Raw genomic sequence first — 14248 nt, forward strand, 5'->3', positions numbered from 1 at the left:
TTGTTTTGTGTGTTTGTTTTGTTTCTTGAGGACAGCAGAGAAGATAAAAACAGTAGAATTAGATTTTTACCTAGATCTACTCCCCGGTCTAACTCACCACGTGGCAGCACAAGTAATTGCACCACTTCAAAAGGGAGGGTGATGCAAGTGAACAGGCAGTGAGCAAGGGGAGGGCACAGCTGCTTCTCCTGGCAGTAGCGAAGGCTTAAAGGGATCGTTCAACTATGACCTTTTACTCCAGACATGAAAGTCTCTCAGCTGAAGTCTGATTCACCATGAGCAACTCCCCATCTACTCCTTTGTACCTCTTTGTAGATAGATATTTACGCTTACATGAATACAAAGTGGGATGAAAAAAATGCTACCCAGCAGAAACGGAAGTAGCCTGCGTTCACCACAATGACGTGCGCGTGGACAGGACATGCATTTGTGCACACACAAACAAACTGATTTTTAACTACCAGCACCCTAGCCACGCCACACACACACACCAGAAAAAGGGAAAGAAAAAAAAAATAGCCTTCTCAAACACTGTTCTGAAAACTCTGGCTTTGATAACAAGATGTTTGACATCAGTACCCATCTTCAGTTGCTGGTCTAATGTTTCAAGGATTCTTCTGCGTCAGCCAAACTATCTGATGTTGCAAAAGGATGGGTGTTTATTACAGTGCTTAACATCTTAAGAGAACCGTATAAGACTGCATACATTTCTGAATCTCAGTATGCGTTTAAGTCAACTGTTTGTGTACTAGCTAGCAGCTGAGGATAAAAAGGAGTAAAATAAGCACTCCTTTCAGAACCTGTGGGGCTTTTTGACAGCTTTATCTTCACGCCTCATGGCCTGCAGAAATATGACTTACCTGCTTTGAGGTAACTCTTACTCACACAGCCCAACCGCCGCTTCAACGGCATTGATTTAAAAGCAGATTTCTGCATCTTAATTCCTTTCCCTCTTTGCCTAATGGTATTCTGCACAGCCCCACATCTCCCTCGCTTGCCTCCAGCTTCTCCATCCACTCTTCTGCTTACACAAACAAACTTTTAGTCTGTCCCCCGACACACACACGTATCCCAACTCATTTGCCTGAGCAGCGCCAGCCCTCGGCTGGGCTTTCTGACCGCCCTGGAAGTTACGGCTCGGCTTTAACCGCACTTAGCGGCGGGGAGGGCACAACCCTACGGGGCTGCTGCCTACAGAGGCAGGGCACAACCGAGCAGCGAGGCACGGACCTCGGGGAGCCCCAGCCCGGGTGCCTAACGGGTGGGGGACCGGCGGGGACCCCGGGACCGACCCGGGCCTCCTGCAAGGCCGGGCAGCGCCCCGCCGCCGCCTTTCCCCCGGCACCTGAGGGCCGGCGGGTGCCGCCCCGCGGCGGGGCGCGCAGGCGCCGCTGGGCGGGCAGGTAGGGGCCGGGCGCCATGTTGTGAGCGGAAGCCGTGCCCGAGCGGCTGGGCCGGGGGGAGGGCGGAAGCGCGGCCCCGCCTGGCGGCGGGGAGGGACGGAGGGACAGCGGCTGCGGGCACCGCTCGCCGCCGGAGCCACCGCCGCCGCTACCGAGCCGCCGCCGACGGAGCGAGAGCCGGCCGGGGCGTCCCGCGCCCTGCCGTAGGGCTCGCCGCCCCCGGCCCGCGAGGAAGCGGAGCGCGGAGGCTGCGGGAGCGGCGCGGGGAAGATGCCCCTGGCTCAGCTGGCGGACCCCTGGCAGAAGATGGCTGTGGACAGCGCGGCCGAGAGCGGCGCGGAGGTACGGGGCGGGGGAAGGGGGGGCTGCGAGGGGGTCGGGGCGGGGGGGAAGTTGCGGGAGGGGCCGGGAGCCGGCCCGCGCTGCCCCCCTCCGGGGCTCGGGGCGCGCTCGGCGGCACCGGGCTGCTCCCGGCCCGCGCCCTCCCCTTCCGCCCCCTGCCCCGGCGGGGAGCGACCTGCGGCCGGCCCCGGCCCTTTTGTTCCACCGCAGGGGCTGGGAACGGCCCTAGGGGGTCGAGGGGGGCCGGGGTCTGCCCTCCCCCGGGGCCGGGGTGGTCGCCGCGGTTTGGCGAGCGAGCGGGATCCGTGCGCTCGGCGGCGGGTGCGGGGAGCGTCCCCGGCAGGCAGCGCCGTGCGGTTTCCTGCCGCTGCCCTGCCTCGCCGTGCGCTCCTGCCCTTGTTAGGCAGTGTGTGCTCGCCTCCTGCCCCGGGATCATGTGAGCCTGGAGACGGGATGCGCTCCGTCCGGGGCCGGGGGTGCCCGCGGTTCGTTTCGCTTCTTTGTGCGGTCTGTGACCGTATCGGTCTGGAGCCGCGATAGCTGTGCTTGCTCTGCGATCCCCCGGTAGTCCGCGATGCGTGTGTGCCGGTTGACCAGGCTCCCACCTGAAAAGAAATAGCCTCCTCTGACAGTGCAGCTTCCACCTGAATCTGCTCCAGCTGACACGCAGCCAGTCCGCTTCAAATGATGCCGAGCGTGAACCCTATGGACTCAGGCCAGCCCAGAGCAATTAGTCGCAAGGTTAGGACTTACTCCTTAGGTGAGCGGGGTAAAGAGGGAGGCCGATGTAAAGTTTCCACGGTATCGGAGGCATTTGTCCTTTTGGTGTTTGTCTTCCTTCTGCTCCAAGTGACTGCATCTCTGGGAGTCGAAAGAATCTGCAGTTCTCATCTGACAGCCCGAGCCGTCCTTTAAGTTGTTGCCAGTTGCTGTAGCTGCCCTCACGGAGTTCTGAAGCGGTTAGGTGATTGCTCCTTTCTAAGGGAGAGCAGCTACAGCAGTAGCATGGTGCTGGGGGGGAAGGTGGTGGGAGAGGTGAAAAGGAGAAAGCTTGCTTAGGTGAAGGGTTTGGAGGAAAGATCTTCGCTGTTACTTCAGACATCCATACTTACTACCTGTGTTTGATGTAATTAATAATGGTAGGCTATATATGCCAGAAAGACAGCAAAATACATTACTCTGTTTGAAATGTATGTACACGCATGATCAATTACACTTTACTTGCTTATTTGATATACTTCAGACGTGATTTGTTCTTAAACTGCTGCCATGAACTTCTTGAGAAAAGTGTATTACCTCTTCCTAAATACATAAACGCTTAAAAAATATCGACACGTGTCTACAGTAGTTTATAAGACACCTAAAAATTCTTCAGGACCGCTAACAAAACGTGGGACAGCAACTGAACTGACAGGTTTGCACCATAATGTGTTAGTCTAGAATAAATGCTTAGCTCTTGAAAAGACCAGGCTGTACCTATAAAACTGTTTCAAACAAAAGCGAAGCCTTCCCTCAAAGGGAAGAGTTAGGCTTAGAAAGGTTGCTTACTTGAAACTGTTTTTTTAAGAGGAGATGTTCCAGTGAAAATAGATGTCTGTCAAATACATAAACAAATGACCTAAATACATAACTTAGAATTTCAATTTACATGTGCTGTGTTTATCCATAGCGTAGCAGTCTCATAATTACAGACCCTGTCCTGCAAGAGTGTCCTTGGGCAAAAATATTTTGTACATCCTCCTGGAACCTCATTGTGATTTTAGTCATAGTTTGATAGTAGTAATGCCTTTAGCTGTAATAGCAAGGTAAAGAGTCTCCGCTAACATTTCAGATGTGCTGACACAGCTCTTGTAACACTGTGTTATCCACGTGGAATTATGAATTATTGAGCTTTAAAACTCAGCTCAGACACTTCCTTTGTCTTAACAACTCTCTGGAGTTTTATATTGGATTTTTTTTTTTAAATTTGTTTCCCAGTGAAGCCCCGTATTCAGTTGTATACTGCTACCACTGAGGGGGTGATTTGCTGTGATATGTGGGCAAATTCAGTAGGAGGAATACAGTACCTTTAACTAGCATTAATATTTCAGACAGCATAGTTAACCATCAACAGCTGTTGCAACTTAGGTGTACAGGACAGCAGATCTGTAAAACGTGGTCCTTCTGAAGATATAATGCAAACAGTTCTTTAGATAAGATACGGATTTTGAGTTTTCAGAGCTCAGTTGCAGGATTTCTGTTTCAACAGTTACAAATAGTTTGGTGATTTACATTGTATCTCTGACAGCATTTTCAATGTGTAAACTTGTTGAACAATGTATTTTAAAGCTAGTATATTAAGTACTGTGGGATTTTTTTTTAATGTTTCTTGTTTTAAATCACAACACCTTGAAAGCCCATAGAATTATACTATCTTTTATTGACTCAGGGCTGACTCAAGATCTATAACAAGGACAGGTTTGTTTTTCATGGTGAAAATGTGCCTGTTTTTTCAAGCCATTTTTCAAGCCATCTGCTTTCAAGCAAATTAAGTATTGATGATTTGAATTTGTATTTGGATGTCTGAATAACTAGCCTGAACCTCTGATCTGTACTCCCAGCTATGCATATTAATGTCAACTGGAGGAGAATGAATATAGTTACAGCAGCCAAGTTTTGGACACCAGTATGTTAAAAGAGTTGGCCATGATAAGGAGATATCGTTTGCTAGGCATCCAGGGAAGCATTTGTGCCATCTATCTTTAGGAGTTTTAATTTAGGTGCTCTAAATTGGCTGTGGAGAAAGTTCAGTTTTTTCCGCTGCCCTCTATAGAGGATTTATCATCACCTATTTAGGTACCTAAATAGAAGGTGTGAATTCTCTTTCTCAGAAATCCTTGTTTTATCCTCTGTATCCAGAATTTTATGAACCTTACACAAGACAATAGGTGCGAGCATTTAGGGGTCACGTTGCTGCTTAGAAGAATCCAGCACGATATAATTTTGGCTTTGTAATTCAGTTCTGATGTCAGTGTGACATTCTTGAAGTCGATGTATAGCTCTGGCGTGGAATCTGAAGTTCATCAGGTTTCTTGCCACGGAAGCCAGGCGATCTGCTGGTTGCGATCCCCTCTGCACACCCTGTGCTGGTGTGTGTAATCAGTGCTCGACTTGTGTTCCACCACAGCGAGGGCTGGATTTACAGTAACTTTTTGTGCAGTCCGAGCAGACAAACAGCTGGAATGCTGAAGCAGGATCACCCAAAGGGGCTGGTCTGTGTGCATTTTGGAGGCCGTCTGTCATCTCTCCCTTACAGTGACAATTCTCAGCAGTGTCCTCACAGTGCTCTGCTATCGCTTCTGATACAGGGCTGTTGTCTGTACAGTGGATTCTGAGGTGTGGTGGTATTTTTTCAGATCTGTCAAGAGAAGGTTTCTTACCGTGTGTCAGAAGTGGCAATTGGCAATATAATTCTCATCTAAATAAGTAGTATACCCAGTATTCAGCAAACTACTCTGATAGAGACACAGATAAGTTGTTACATATATGTAAATACTGACTTGAAAAACATACTATCTGCATGAAAGATATTTAGGTGGTTCTTCAGCCCTTCAGATCCTTAATGGCACGATTTTTACCCGTAGCATTTTTCAGTTTAGCAAATTACTGCTAAATGTGGCATGGTAGAGATTTCTTGCCGTTGGTTGGGTGGGACAGGAGGGGGCAGCTGCTTTGCTCAGCTTGGCTCAGCACCTTCACGCGGTGCTGCACGTTGGTTTCCTCGTGGAAGCTTTGATTTCTCAAATTTTTCTCTAAGTTTTCCTAGGACGTTGGCAGTTCTTAGCTTGTAATTGTTTTTTCCATTGTAGTACGTAGTATTTCTTGCCAGAGTTGGGCATTTAACACGCAGTAGATGGAAGCCGGCTGACGTGCTTGAAGGGTCATACTAATTGTAGTCCTTTTCCATTCAAAGTGCTTGACTTAGATTTACAATGATACACAGACTAAGGTGGGCATTTCATTACCTCTGCATATCAAAAAATATTAGCTTTATGAGTTGATTGATCCCGGGAACTGGCCAAGTTATCAACTTTAAGAACTCCTGCAATATACTGGTTTTGTTATTAAGATATAATTCATTGCAGTATTTCAATAGTAAAACACTTAAGCAGTTCTTCAGGCAACAGCAAAACCTTGTGGCTGTTTGTTTCAATTGTAGTGACTTCTCGTGGGGAAATAATTTAACCAGTAAAACTGGAGAAGTTTCTCTTCAGGGAATTCTTATGTTTAGGCCAACTAAAGTGGTTAATTATTGCAAGTATTGTGCTAGATATTTGCATGCACGATGCCATGCTGCTTATTCTCCCCTTACACTCGGAAATAAAACAAAATGCCTCATCCATTGGAAGCGGGGGGTGGGGGGGGAAGAGTCCTGTTTAACAGATGGGAAAATGAGATTCAACATCTTAGTGACTCCGTCTAGCGTAATTCCTGGGGTCTGTTCTAGGTCTAGGAGATGAGCACTGGTTTCCAGGGACCCACTCCAGCGGCTCAACCACAAAGTTACTGCTAGCTGTTCTTATCAGTAACAGTTACCATATGCTGCCTTTGATGCAAGGAACCCCCTGTGGTATGCTTAATGCTCCACTTAACTCTTTTTGGAGGAAATGTTCTCTTTTTTTTTTTTTTGAATTTGAGTGACACAATTGGATTGTGTAAGAAGTAGCATGTGTCTCCTAAATGACATTATTATCATCTAAGACTGTTTTCTGACGTAACTTTGAAAGCTCCAGGTCTTTTATTAACATTTAATTTCAAGCATTAACTCACTGGAACAGTTTGTGTTTACTATATGCAGAAGATGTGAGGCAATGGTATTTTGTCATGCTTTTAAGTGTCCAGCAAATCATAGCTTTGAAAAACGCTTTCTCTTCTTCTTGAAGCCAAACTTGTTTGTCCTGAAGGCTCAAAAGTTAGTGGTTTCTTGATGTAATTAGATCACGATTAATATTATTTATGTTATTTCTTATGACTTGGTTGCCAAATTAGTTACTGTTAGAACTCAGACTCACACATTATTTTTTTCACTCACTGAGGAGTCTTCCTTCTCCTGTCTTCCAGCAGTCACCACATGCTCCACAGGCACCTTGGAAATCCGTGATTTTAGGAAGTAGCGAAGTTGTTCCACATCTTAGTCTGTCTTTCTACTAGAGCCTATTAAAACGGCTAAGTGACAAAATGAGCAGAAATGGGTAATGCTTTCCCTGACATCAACTAAATTTCAACCTCTGTCATTAATCGTAAGAGATTGTAAGAAGCCCACTGCTCCCCTTGGGAAGGAGCCAGGCCCGGCTCTGCAGCAGGCCGTGATGCGAAGCGTTCCTGCGTCCTGGTGTGGCCACAGACTGCAGTGGGACCATGTGCTGGAGGAGCTCGGGGCACTGGTAGCGCAACGTCTGCAGCAGGGAAGGGGTTCATGCTGTTTTCCTGTGTGGCAGTGGTCTGAAGATATTGACGTCAGTGATTTCTGCCTGCTTATCTCTTCCTTTTTGAAGCAGATGAACAGATAATAGGCGGTGTGTATTTTACTAAGGCTGCTGAACCTCTGCATTAAGGGTAATAATTTGTCTCCCATGTAGGTAGGGAACTAAATGAAAATCACTCATCACTCTTCTCTTTCCTCTCCTGAGTAATCGAACATACATATTGTGGAGCTTCTTTTAGCTATAAAAAGCAGTTGGCCTGGACAAAGGTTTTATGATACTTGTATGTTTGGCATCTTGGATAATGCCATGCAACTCTCCTGGCTTGAAGTTGAGTTAATTCAGGGAATTAAAGTCACCGAAAGCTGCAAACTCTTTTTTAGTTTTCTTTTCTGACCTGGCTTGGCACAGGGCTGGCCAAATGCCAAGGGCAGCGTAGTAGGAAAGGGACTGCATTTCTGTGGCAGCTAGGCCACAGTCATACTCAAGTCATATTTGTACTCTGTACTTCTGAGTCATGAGATAAGTGGCACCGTAAAGTAGATAAAGTTCAGGTTAAAGTTGTCTGAGTATCATAACTTTAGGAAGTTGTTATTGGGCTCCGTACCCAAATAATGTGTGTTAATGGCTTGTATCTGAGCTTGCTTGCCTATAGAAAGGCAAGTGTTGGAAGTCCTGCCGCTGCTCCTAACGCTCAGCAAAAAATAAGTCAACTCAGTCAATAAAGTTTATAGGGAATTATGTGGAATTAATGGCAGATGAAGTAGCAGAGTTTTAGGTAAAGAAGTACTAGCAGTATTTTTTTCATAAAAATAAACACTTCCACCTTTTGTTTTTGTTTGATTTTTTTTCTGGAAATTACAGGAGTTTTTTCAACTCCTTTGTACTATTTTTAACAGTATATGCAAAATACGTTGAATATATGCTATGAGACAACAGCTAAAGAAAATCCGAGATGATAGCTCACTGCTACTCACATAATTAGCCTTATTCAGGTTAGGATTAAGGTAAGTGCTTTGGATGTGTGTGGTTCCCTAGCAGAGGAGTTAGGGCATGAGTCAATTCAGGTTCTATTAAGGCTCTAGATTTTAGTTAAGAACTAAAATTAATCTTCAGTAAGGAAGTTTTTACAATCTAAGGAGGAGTTACACATAAACATCTTGAGTGACATTTTAGGAATAGCTGATCACGCCTTGGTGCGCTGAGATAGGTTGGATGACCTCTCAAGGTCCCCTCAGTCTATTTTCAACTATTTTTCTGTGGACCTAAGAATTTTTTCTCAGAGTTTCTAAGCATTGCTGCTTAGAATAGCAAGTTTAAGCATGTGCAGCTTGAAAGGCTTTTACTGAATATAGTTGCACACAGTGCCTTCTTTTACCAGCAGCAAATTTGTTCTGAACGTTTCAGAGGGAATACAGCATTTTGTGCTGCTTTGAAACAAGCCAGAAGCATTGTTACAGCTTTACTCAGGTCAGGGATTGCAGGGTTCTTGAACTGTATTTGTTAGTTGAGTCCCTTGAAAACACCAGAGAGCAAAAGGTGTCAGATCTGCGTATGATCAATGTTTTATTGGATAAATAATACAGAAAATATATTTAGAAATATTTATTTTTGGTATCTTAAACTTGATTTTCAGAAGATTTAAAGGAAACGAAAAGTTTTCATTAAATTCTGTAACTGGTGAAAAATTGTTGGGTACGTTTGAAAGTTTTGGTAGGTGAAAACTAGGAATTACCTGGGAGAATCTTCAGACATTCAGGTAACTTATCTAAATTCTCCTTCCAAAGCATAACTAAGTTATCACCTACGTCACATACTAGCCTTTTATAGTTTCTAACTACTGATTTTTACATGGTGTGATTCAGACCTCTTATCTTGTCTGCTTATTTACGCACTTGAAATGTCATCCTGCATTGATTTACAGTTCGTAATTCTTTATTTGTCCACTTGTAAACTCTAAGACTATAGCACTTTCATTTTACAATATCTTAATTAGCGTGCATAGTTCTGCTAAAAGGCACCAATTACATGGAATATTCAGTAGTCATATAATATACCGAAGTCCACTAGTAGACGACTGGTTACTGACTTATATGCTCAAGCCCAATATTAATCATTAGGGAATACTAAGATTAATGGAAGAAAAATTATACCAAAAGCAATAATTACTGTTATTTTCATAAGAGTATTTAAAACAACTGACAAATGTAGTTGGGTGGAAAAAGTTAAAATGTTTGGCAGAGAGGCTACTTAAGCATCCTAAAATAATCTAGCAATAGTCTAAACACAGAACAGAGATGTTCTGGGGGAGGAAGAGTGTGGTGTCTAATATTCAACAAGCTTTGTGGTCAAACACACATTCTTCAGGAAAAAAGAAATCTATTAAAACTGTGTGAAAAAACATCCAGATCAGCGAAATCCATAATAACAGAACTTTGATTTGCAAGGGCAATGTAAGAATGGAGGTACCAAACTAAATCTATAAACTTTAAGTGTATACTATCTATAACAATACTGATGAAAGTAATGGGAAAATAGGAGAAGTCAGCACTACAGGACACACAAATGTTTTGTCTACTTACTATTTCAACTAATGATTTAGATACTTGTAAAGAACTGTGTAGTGGGAATGGTGGGTACCTAACATTATTATTAAATAAGGTATTCTGCACTAAATTGCAAATGCCAAATTGCAGTTCGAGATGCTCTTTCAGGTATTTTACGTACAAGATTACACGCATGGATCCAGTGCCAATCAGTTACATGTGCTGGTTTTATTGTGCAGATGCCCAAGTTTGTACTATTGCAAACTTGATTATAAATAAAAGAAAAATTACAAGTGACATTAGGGCTGTTGATCAATATATAGTTGTAGTGTGGAGTGCGGGCTATCCCATGCTTCACAAAAGTGTTTGATTGATTGTGAGCTAGGTGTGTACTGCACTTCTGGATGTACTCACTTATTACAAACGGTTTAGTATGGTTATATCTTCTCAATATCAGTCCCCAAACCTATGCCACCACTTGTTGCCACTACATCTCTTCCAGCCTTCCAGTGCAGTTGTTTATGGGCATGTGTTACAGGTCAAGAGTAAAATGGTCTGAATTTAACAAAACAAAAACAACAACGGCCATTAAACTGCTTACTTGCCCTGCAAAGTCAGGTGTAAGAATTTCGGTTTCAAACCTGTAGCCTTTGATTGTTAGAAATATTGAAGGTTGATTGACTGTTGTGTCAGGGGTTCTGCAAGCTCATGTGGTTGACGTTCATACGCCAGCTGGCTGATGCAGGTTCTCTAGGATTGTCTGCTTTATGCCTGGTCAGGGAACCTGCAGGATCTCCTTTGTGTTCCTGTCTGTGTGCCTTCAGGAAAATTGCTGGAACCTAACTGTGTTTAAGTATTCAGTTCTACCAACTTAATGAAATGTGGCAACAGGTTTAAAAGCTTTGGGGAATGAAATTTACCTCCAACAACATGGCTGTTTCCACTGGAAGTTAGAGTAGGAAATTGCACTTTAGTGGACTGGGTAGCATTTTGTAGATTACCTTTATTAAGGGGTGTGTGCCCTCATTTCAGTGGTGTAATTTGATTGCTGACATGTTTAGGGGATAAGTAGAAGCTTTTTGTAGACCTTTTATATTGTTTTTATTATAGTTCTCTTATGCTGTCATCTGAAATACCTGGTACTCACTGCTTTTGGAGTTAGGGTACTGGAAATAACCAGATATTTGGTCTATTCTGCTTGTTTGGCATCCCTGCTACAGCAACGGTGCAGCTGAAGAATAATCCATGTCTAGAGTCATTTGAAATAAATCCATCTGTGCATGTAAAAGATGCATTCAGCCTTCTCTTATTCTATATTCTTCAGACTATTATATCTAGTCCCAGTCTGTTACCTCATTGAGACGTGTCCTTGGCTCTAATTAAATACTAGAGCAAGTTTAGCCTAGCAAGAGGGAACTTATTTCATTCACTCACCTCTTAAGCATGCTGCTGATTTCATTCCTCACAGTGGTTTAAATATTGTCGCTTCCAATGTGAACTTCTTGGCCTTACATCTTAACTCTTAAGAAATACAGTACAGTTTGTGGACCTTCTGAATACACAGCTGCTTTCTATTTAGTAGTATCTCGACTAACAACAACAAACCATAAATCACACATACATATTCTTCTTTACCTTACGTGGCTCAGGCTGTTCCAGGCAAAACTGGTTCTACCATCCAGTGATTCCTTAGCATAATCATTGTTTGGGGAGACTTATTTAAAAAGATCTTGCTAATCTGGTGATCTGGCTCAGACACGGCTGCATGGCATACATGCTGACTTCTTGAGTTTGTTTGTACTGCCAGCAAGTGTGTTTGGAATCCATTTATTGAATTCATGTGAAAAGTAACTGAAAGCAATGCAGGATTAGACAGGAAAACCAGATTGTAAAACCCAGTTCATTTGTGATGCAAAAACTTTCTGCTTTTTGTTTCTTGTGGTAGACTGATGTTGAAGTCAATGGGGTTAAAGACTAGAGCTTTCTCAAAAAGCAGTTGATCTCAATTTTTTTTGTCTTCAAAGAGACGTTTGTCTCAAGTTTCTGATGGTGTTCCACTTTCAACTATTTTATAGTTGCCTTAAAATAGTAAAAGTGAGATCTTAAGGCTTACAGTTTAGTGAAGTCTTACTTAACCTGCAGTTAATGTACATTATTTTTCAGTGGAGCGATTGTTGTAGCAGAAGTCACTATTTCTGCATGTGGAGTCAGTTTAGAGCAGATGGCTTTGATACACAAGTTGCCCTAGTTTAGGCCCCCGAGTTTAGCCATCATTAGTTGTCAGGACATTATAAACTCCTCCTTTCAGGCTGAAGTCAATTGTCTTGTTCTGCTGTTTTTCTGCTCATTTTTTCCTATTGACAAGATCCTCTGGAAGCTATCTTGTGGCATGAATAGAGTATGGAGATACATAGCTAAAATGCAAATGCTAATTTAACTTTAATGTATGCCATAGATTTGAGAAAAGGGAAAGTCTGTGACTTGATAGAAATGGCATATGTATAAACAATTATGCTTCCTTGTAAACAAGCTTTATTGAAAACACTCGTTCCTGTAACTTAGATAAGCTGGTATTTTTATGGTCTTCTGTTCGATAATTTCAAATTTTTGTGTGTCTTAAGGAAGAATAATACGATCTCTGCAATCTATACTCTAAGCAGAAGATATTACAGAGAGGGAAGCTTAGGCTTTTTGGAACATCGTCTTAGCAAATAACCCCTAACTGTACAATTTGAAGGTATAATGCTGACTGCTCTTAACTGAGAATTTAATAAAAATTGTATTTTCCTCTGTAGTAACCTGTGAAAGTAACCAGTAACCTCTGTAGTAACATGTGAAGCCGTTTCTTACTACTCCTTCCTTCATGGAAACATGGTGTCTAACCAGAAGTCTCTAATATCTTCCTGAAGTCAGTTCAGGTGAGAAAATGACAGTGTTATCACGTGAGCTCTGCACTGGAGACAGAATCAGCTGGGCCCTCTTCTTTCCTCCCATTAAAAGAAAAAAAAAAAAAGCCTGTGTTATATTTGGGCAATCCATAACTCTCATAATCTAGCTTTATCCAGTTGTATCTTTTAGCAAAAAATGCACAGGGAAGAACTTGGTAGGAAGCTGGTAATCATCTGAGGTGGAACATTTGGTATATGTGGCATATCTGGAAACTACAGTTCGTAAGTTGCTGAGGTTTAATCTGTCTTTTCATAGAAAATATTCTCCTCCAGCCACTTGCAAGCCAGAAGACTCTGTTGATCAGAAGTTGTTACAGAAGAACACAAGGAAGGTTCCACCCAAGAAATCTGTTGAAAAACGGAACTGTGGGAAGGAACTTGCAGGACGAAACTCAAATCTCTGAACCCTGCTTAGCAGCTTTTCTTAGCTTTCTGGCATCTAGAAAATATGTATCCGTGTAACTTTATTTTCAGTAGATAAAGTTCTGTGAAAATAGATTAATTAGGCCTTGTGTTCTCTGGGAAAACAATGCAAAAATGGAAAAAACTTTGCTTCCGCCGGTACTGGAGGACACAGCTATTTGGAGTATTTTTTTTTTCATTTTTTTCAAAAAGCACGTTAAATTTTGTAAAACATTAGAGCAAGCAAAGAGTTAAAGCCCCAGGTGATATCCTTTACCACACCTTAGGAAACATATTTTTCCTTACAGCTTGCTAATATACATATCACTCTAAGTCTTTCTGGGAAAAAATGCCACTTAGAGATTCCCCAAGTTATAGTAACCACTGTCAAGGAAAAGAAAGCATTTGTTAACCAAGAAGGCATTTAGGCTTTTTTTTTTTTAATCTGTATGACTAAATTTCACATTTGAAAGCTTTTTAGAATGGTCTTTAGGAATGTACTAAAAGTAGTATGTGGACCATTTTGTTAGCCAGCAACTGTAAGCATTTGTATTTTTTTATAAGTATATAGTGTAGTTACAAATGTAGTACTCATGGCAGAGTAAGGACTGACTGTTGCCACACAAGATACTGGTCTAAAAAAGAACCTGTTTATCTGTTCTTTGATGTGGCTTTTTGCTGCTCCGTCTCTATTGGATTTTTTTTTTTTGAAGAGGTTGTAGTAATAGAAAATAATCTCTAGCTTTGTAGTAGTAAGACTTAAAATGCCAAACTTTTTTACATGTTTCTTACTGTGACTTCATCCAATTTGATCATACATGAGGATCAGAGTGCCATGGCACCATGTGCCAGCCATAGGCAGCCTTTTGTGCCCACTTCCAATAATTTTTTTTTGTTTTGTTTGACAATATGCTCTTGATCCTATAGAGTATGCCACATAAGCCCATCAGCAATGTGTATTTCTGTAGCTGGATTCAGCATCTCTAGTAACTTGCTGTGTCTGTTTTTTACAGAATGGACAGCAAATTGTGGATGAACCTATGGGAGAAGATGATATCAACCCACAAACTGTGAGTAAAAGATGGTTGTAATAAAGATAGTACTGTATTATGGCACACTGGTATCACAGTTTGCAGGCAGGTTGC

General features: G+C 42.6%; 1 protein-coding gene across 3 annotated transcripts in view; it reads left to right on the top strand.

The window, feature by feature from the left end:
• Nucleotides 1–499: 499 nt before the first annotated feature.
• The window catches only part of RPS6KA3 (ribosomal protein S6 kinase A3), an 84826-nt gene continuing 71077 nt past the window's right edge, over nucleotides 500–14248 (top strand). For 2 of the 3 annotated variants that reach the window (XR_013945022.1, XM_080576380.1), the window contains exons 1-2: nucleotides 503–1745; nucleotides 14117–14173. Coding sequence is in view for 2 of the 3 variants with exons in the window: in XM_080576380.1 (XP_080432506.1) it covers nucleotides 1674–1745; nucleotides 14117–14173 (129 nt within the window). In the remaining variant the exon portion in view is untranslated. Of the gene's footprint in view, nucleotides 1746–14116; nucleotides 14174–14248 lie in introns of all 3 variants that reach the window. The other variant, XM_080576381.1, reaches the window with a different exon arrangement.

This window comes from Anser brachyrhynchus, assembly GCF_964034855.1.
Source record: "Anser brachyrhynchus genome assembly, chromosome: 1".
In the NCBI taxonomy this organism is placed as follows: Eukaryota; Metazoa; Chordata; class Aves; order Anseriformes; family Anatidae; genus Anser; species Anser brachyrhynchus.